Consider the following 5,816-nt stretch of genomic DNA (forward strand, 5'->3'; position numbering starts at 1 on the left):
ATCTTCAAGCTGATCGGGCCCGTGCTGGTGCGGCAGGACATGGATGAAGCCAAGGCCACGGTCAGCAAGCGCCTGGACTACATTGGGGCCGAGATGTGAGTGCTGCGGGGGAGGGGCGGGGCGGTGCCAGAGCATGGGGGCAGGGCAGGGCAGGTTCTGGGGTCCCAAACTTACCCTGCCCCCCCCTTCCCCCCCAGCAAGCGCTACGAGCAGCAGATGCAGGAGCTGGAGAAGAAGTCGGAGCAGCAGCGGGAGGTGCTGGCGCGGCTGCAGCAGGAGTATCAGCGCACCCAGGGCAAAGCCGTCAGCAAGGCCTGATGCCCCTGTGGCTGGGGGGGAGGGGGGCAGGGGTCTGTACTTAAGATTTTTGTTTCTTACCGTGTTGGGAATAAAAGAGGTGTTGAGTAGACACCGCCTCATTCCTCTCCTCCTTCCCCCCCCCCAGTACTACAGGGTCCCTGCCCCTTGCCTCAACCCCCAGAGACAGGCCAGGCTCCATCTGTAGCTGCTCATAGTGTCCTTTATTGCTCTCTCATTAGTGTTACAGCAAAACATCGGTGGCAAAAGGCCCCGATCTGGAACCTGGAGTGGGAGCGTGGATGATTCCTGCCGCCCCCCCTCACGCGTGCGGAGGGTGGGGATGACAGAGCTGGAGCAGGCTGAGATTCCCTGAGAAGTGGCAGTCTCTGCCCCATGGGGCGGTGTGGGGGGGGGGGCAGGAGGGAGAAGAGGAGGGGGGTCACCCCCAGGTCCTGCCTTTGCTGGTGGGGGCTGTTGACTGTTGAGGCTCTGCATCAGACAAGGGGAAAGAGGCTGGATGTTCTTTCCCCTTATCCCAGTGGCTTTGGGGAGTGTCCATCCCCCTTGGGCCCCAGGATGGGGAGGAGAGATGAGGGGGGTTTGCCCCCTGAGGGGCTCACTGCTGGGCATATAAAGGATAAGTGCCTCACTGGAGGGGGGCGGGCAGTGATGCCCCATGGACATGAAGTGGGCAGGGGGAGAGGGCATTTGTAAGATCCAGTCACAGCAGCTTCTTTCAGCACTTGTAAGGTGGGTCTGACACCCTCCATAAGGCAACTGCCAGTTTGGGACAGGAAGTGGCCATTTTGGCATTTGGAAACAAGTCTTTGGCACCCAGCATCCTATAGTTGTGGGGGGAGGAGGAGACAAGGGTGTTGTCATGGCAACCTACACCTTTACCCCAGCAGGGAGCACTTGGCAGAGCAGAGCCAGGACAAGAAGTGGGTAGCGTCTGTGCATCTCTGGGGTATTCCCCTCCCCCAGCGCACAGTCCCTCGTCTCCATGGCTCCTGGCTCAGAAGAGGGCCCGGGGGAACCTGCGGCCTGTGGCCTTGATCTTGGGGAAGGTAGCGCTGAGCTCCGGCCTCCGGGAGGGGGTGCTGGGGGCAGGCGGGTGCAGTGCTGGGGGCCCCTTGGGGCGCAGCAGAAAGTCTAGGCTGGTGCTGTTCATGGCGTAAAAAACGTTGGCCATGGGGGGTAGGATCAGCTCTGTGGAGAGAAGCTACAGGGGTAAGGATGGGGGTCCTAGCCACCAGGACCCACCCCCGCAGCTTGTCTCAGCTCCCTGCAGCACTCACCTCTGTCCTCGGGCAGCAGCTGCACCAGCTGGTACTGGGAGGCTGTGGCTGGGTCCTGGCTGTGCTTCTCCAGCACCTTGGCAATGACGGCGGGGGCCTTCTCTTGGCTGGTCACCTGCACATGGCAGCACCACCAAAGGTGAGAGGAAGCTGGGGACATGTGGCCCCTTGCCATGGAGCTGCATCCCCTGCCCCCCATTCAGGGAAAAACTGGGTATGTTCCCCCGCCTTGCACCAGAGCACAGGCAGGGCTGTAGAGAGAGCCCAGGTGTCCTGGCTCCCAGATCACAGCCTCCCCTCCCTAGTCTCAGTCCCAGCCACAACCTAGGAATTGAGCCCAGGTGTCCAGGCTCCAGAACACCCCCCGAAAGTGTGGCAGGGAAAAAAGCAAAGCCTTAGGGTGGTTAAGGTAGGGACATGACCTCCCACCTCCACTGCAGATGGCTAGGAAGAGCCCTACTGCCTGGCGGTGCTTATGGCCTGGCAACAAGCAGCAGAGTAAGTGCATGTCCAGCTCCATTCCCACCCCCACAAGTCCTGCACTCACCAAGACACTCTTGTAGAGGCTGCCATTGGACAGTCCCATGCGGGCACGAATGATGCGGCAGTCAGAGGCGGAGGTGCCAGACTGGGGGGAGGGGAAGGCTGAGCCGCAGGAGGCTGAGCGGCGGTGGGTGCGGGCGAAGCCTCCCGGGGCAGGCGGGGGGGAGGCAGCACTGGTGGCAGCATCCTCAGGGGCCGCATCCAGCGTTGACACTGACGGCCACTTCATATGCTGCAGGAGGGGGGCAAAAAGGGGATGTTGGAGGGTAGGTCCCATGGAGGGGGGCATTTGCGGGGGTGGTGGGTGTCACCTGTGCCAGGCGGGAGAGAAGCTGGGAGCTGTGCGGGGATAGCAGCAGGTCAGGGCTGGTCGCTGGCCCTGCAGTGGAGCTGGGCCGATCCCAGGAGATCAGGGGGTTCTGGTTCTGGAGCTCTGTAGAGATTCCAGACCACCCCCCTCCCCTCCGGTGCAGACTCACTCAGTGCAGTGGGTGATGACCAAGGTGGGCTTCAGGGGGCGCTGTGGGGTTGGTGCCTCCCCCGGGGGCTCGATCTCGCATGACAGCGTGTGGCTGTGGGTGGGGGTGGGGGGTTAGAGATGGCAGAGCATGTGGTGGGTATACGTGCGTGCACATGCATGGCCCCCTTGTCCCTGCCCACCCCGCACCTCTGTGCCTCAGGGAGGGGCTGCAGGGTGCGCAGCCAGTGCTGGAAGGCAGGGTCAGGCCGGAGGCTATAGTTGCCGCAGATGGACTGCAGGAGGCGTAGCTGGGCCAGGACCTCGAACTCCTGCGGGGATGGGATGGGAGGGGGTGAGAGCCAACTGGGTGAGGGGGAGGTAGAGGGGCAGCAGGGGGAATTGGGTGCTGTGTCACCTTGCGTCGCTTCTCAAAGTTGATGTATCCATTCTGCAAGAGACGGGAAGAGGCACTGTGAGCCCTGGAGACCCCCCGACATTCCCCCCCAGCCCCGTGGCCTGCAGCCCTCTTTGCTGGACCTATGTGAACCCCGTGCCCAGGCGTGCATCTGTCTCTCTGCATGTGTGTGTGTGTGTCTACTTGTCTCACCTCCAGCTCATCCTTCACAGCCGCATCCAACATCACCAGGTCCCGCAGGAAGGTGCCCAGGTAGGGAACCACACCCTGGAGGGAGGGGAATACATGGGGGGAGGTTCAGAAACAGCTCCCACCCTTACGCAGACTCCTGCCCAGCATCATGCATCTCCCCAAAGCATCTGCTCCCTCTCACCATAGGGCGCTGCTCCTGGGGTCGCCGCTGCTGCCTCCGGGGGATAGGGTCAGCACCAGGCGGCTTGGAGGTGCCCTCCTGGGGGGTAGAAGTCAGGGGATACTACTGAGTCACATGGGGCAAGAAGGGACCATATGATGGAGGGGCTGGGATAACAGTGGGGAGCTCTGGCTGTCCAGTTGGGAAGTGTGCGGTTGCAGTATCGGGTTGCAAGGCAGAGCAGAAGGGGCTGGGGTTTGCCCCCCTCTGGATGCTACAGGGGTCCAGGGTTTTCCCACCTTCAGCAGCTGGGTGTTGGTTGCAGGCTGGGCTGGGGGTAGTGACTGGGCTGGGCCAATGCTCCTTCTGGGACTCAACCCTGGGTGGTCCTGGCTGGAGTGTCTTGCTCCTCTGCTCAGGGTCAGCCCGACACTGCATTTGGGGTCAGGGCAAAATTTTACCCTGACTCAAGATTGGAGGTTTGCAGCAGGGTCCAGCCTCTGCTCAGGGGCTCTGTAGTGCAATAAACACTCCCTCTCTCCCCCTGGACATCCTGACATCTCCTGGGACAGGGCAGGGCTGGGCATGGTGGAGGTGGGGCTGGGTTGGAGTTGCTCACCTGGAAGAGGAGCTGGCGGCTGAGGCTGTAGTTGTCCTGCTCGGAGCAGATGGTGCTGAGCTCCTCATAGCTGCGCTGAGCCTCCCTGTGGATAGAGGGACAGGACAGGCAGTGAGTGAACCCCTGCTCCATGGTAGGACCTGCCCCCTTCCCCAAACCCCACTTCCTTGCACCTGGAGATCTCATCCCAGGTACGCTTGAGACGGTGCACAGGGCTGGACTGCAGCGCAGAGATGATGGCGTACAGTGAGGAGAAGTTCCTCAGGGCTCGGCACTCCTGGGGGGCAGAGGGTTCCTGAGGTCATGACCTTTCACCCCACCTCCTGGGGTAAGGGTCAGAGTTCAGGGATCATGGGCTGGCAGTGAGGGCAGGGATTAGGGTTAGGGTCTCACTCAATTTAGCAACACCTGTGCCCCAGACTGGCAGTTCTGTGTAACTAAGTTCTGGCTCTAGGGTCAGGGGTCATGGGGCTGGGGTCAAGGGTCATGGGCTTGTGCTCACCTCGGCCATAAGGACCCACTTCCTGGACATACGTGCTGCTATGGGGGGGTGGAGGCCAAAAGAAATGGGGCTGGCAGCAGGGTCAGGGTCTGACCTCGGCAGTGCAGATTCATTTCTCAAAGGGGTGAGTGAACTGCATTTCTCATAGGGGGGATCAGGGGTCATGAAGCTGGCAGTGAGATTTGGGGTTGGGGGTCAGAGGGCTCGCAATGAAGTCAGGGGTTGACCTTGGCGGTGCAAATCCACTTCCCAAGCAGGTGTGTGCAGTGCTATGGTGTGGGGGTCAGGGGTCATGGACCTGGCACCAGGGTTAGGGAATGAACTCAGCAACCCGGATCCACTTAAGCAGGTGGGTGCAGTGTTACAGGATTGGGGTCAGAATTGCAGGCCTGGCTGCAGGGTCAGGGTTTAGGGTTACAGGCCTGGCTCCGGGGTTAGGGGCTGAACTCGGCAATGCAGATTCACTTCTGGAACGGGGGTGCACTGTTAAGGTAGGGGTTAGGGGTTATGGGGCTGGCAGTGGAGTCAGGGGCTGACCTCAGCTACACGGATCCATTTCTCCAGCAGGCGGGCACGCTGTAGTGGGCGCAGGTTGGCAGGCCCCAGGCAGGAGCGGACAACAGCACCCGCCACGCGGTTGAACTGGCGCACGGTGGCACGGACGCTGGGGCAGGCACCCTCTTGGCCCCGGCGGCCCCGGCGCGACCACAGCGAGCCCAGGCACTCATAGGGCACCACACGCACAAACAGGTCCTGCAGGAGCAAGTGAAGGAGATCAGAGGGATCTACCTCCCGCCCTGCTCCCAAACAGGACAGAGGTAAGTTGGGGTCTGCAGCCAGTATCCCCACCCCGTCGCTCACCGCCTCCAGTAGGGTCAGCTGGGCAGCCACCTGCTCTGCTTGAAAGCCCAGGAAAGCCAAGGGATTGGCATCCTCTTCTGCCTCTTCCTCATCCTCCCCCTCATCCTCTGGCTCTGCTTGGGGTGGCAGGAATCCAGCATTAGAGTGACAAGACCCTTATCCCCCGCACAGCTCAGACTTCACAAGCCTAACTCCACTCCCCAAGTACTGCTTCCCCCTGAGTCCCTCTCACCTGTGTGGGCAGGGGCCCCCAGTAGCTCCTGTAGTCGTTGCTCTGTCTCTGAGCCCTTGCCCGCCGCCACCTGCAGGCTCCGGGTCAGCCGTTCCCCCAGGCCAGGCTCCAGCACCCCCCTGAAGTCCTCGGGGTACCCCTCCAGCCAGGAGTACAGCACTGACGCGAAGGCCCTGTTGGGGCAGCACAGACATCAGGCAGGGGATGGTGGGGGCAGAGGGATTCACAGGCAAA

At 61.7% G+C, this 5,816-nt stretch overlaps 1 protein-coding gene and 1 long non-coding RNA gene across 4 annotated transcripts in view; one reads left to right on the forward strand and one right to left on the reverse strand.

Annotated features, from left to right (window-relative positions):
- LOC112551686 lies at positions 1-407 on the forward strand. The gene is made up of 2 exons (XR_003095985.1): positions 1-95; positions 198-407. It is a non-coding gene; the product is annotated as an uncharacterized LOC112551686 (long non-coding RNA).
- Positions 408-490: 83 nt separating this feature from the next.
- The window catches only part of RGL2 (ral guanine nucleotide dissociation stimulator like 2), a 6,241-nt gene continuing 915 nt past the window's right edge, over positions 491-5,816 (reverse strand). Inside the window, exons 5-15 of one of the 3 annotated variants that reach the window (XM_025213973.1) lie at positions 5,583-5,755; positions 5,351-5,466; positions 5,027-5,242; positions 4,161-4,264; positions 3,988-4,072; positions 3,390-3,467; positions 3,209-3,283; positions 3,017-3,049; positions 2,146-2,373; positions 1,599-1,713; positions 491-1,509 (exon numbers count right to left, since the gene is read on the reverse strand). In XM_025213973.1, the coding sequence (XP_025069758.1) occupies positions 1,316-1,509; positions 1,599-1,713; positions 2,146-2,373; positions 3,017-3,049; positions 3,209-3,283; positions 3,390-3,467; positions 3,988-4,072; positions 4,161-4,264; positions 5,027-5,242; positions 5,351-5,466; positions 5,583-5,755 (1,417 nt within the window). In that variant the 3' untranslated portion in view covers positions 491-1,315. Of the gene's footprint in view, positions 1,510-1,598; positions 1,714-2,145; positions 2,374-2,620; positions 2,714-2,808; positions 2,931-3,016; positions 3,050-3,208; positions 3,284-3,389; positions 3,468-3,987; positions 4,073-4,160; positions 4,265-5,026; positions 5,243-5,350; positions 5,467-5,582; positions 5,756-5,816 lie in introns of those variants that run through there. The other 2 variants (XM_025213974.1, XM_025213975.1) reach the window with 2 other exon arrangements.

Source organism: Alligator sinensis, unplaced genomic scaffold, assembly GCF_000455745.1.
Source record: "Alligator sinensis unplaced genomic scaffold, ASM45574v1 scaffold634_1, whole genome shotgun sequence".
NCBI lineage: Eukaryota > Metazoa > Chordata > Crocodylia > Alligatoridae > Alligator > Alligator sinensis.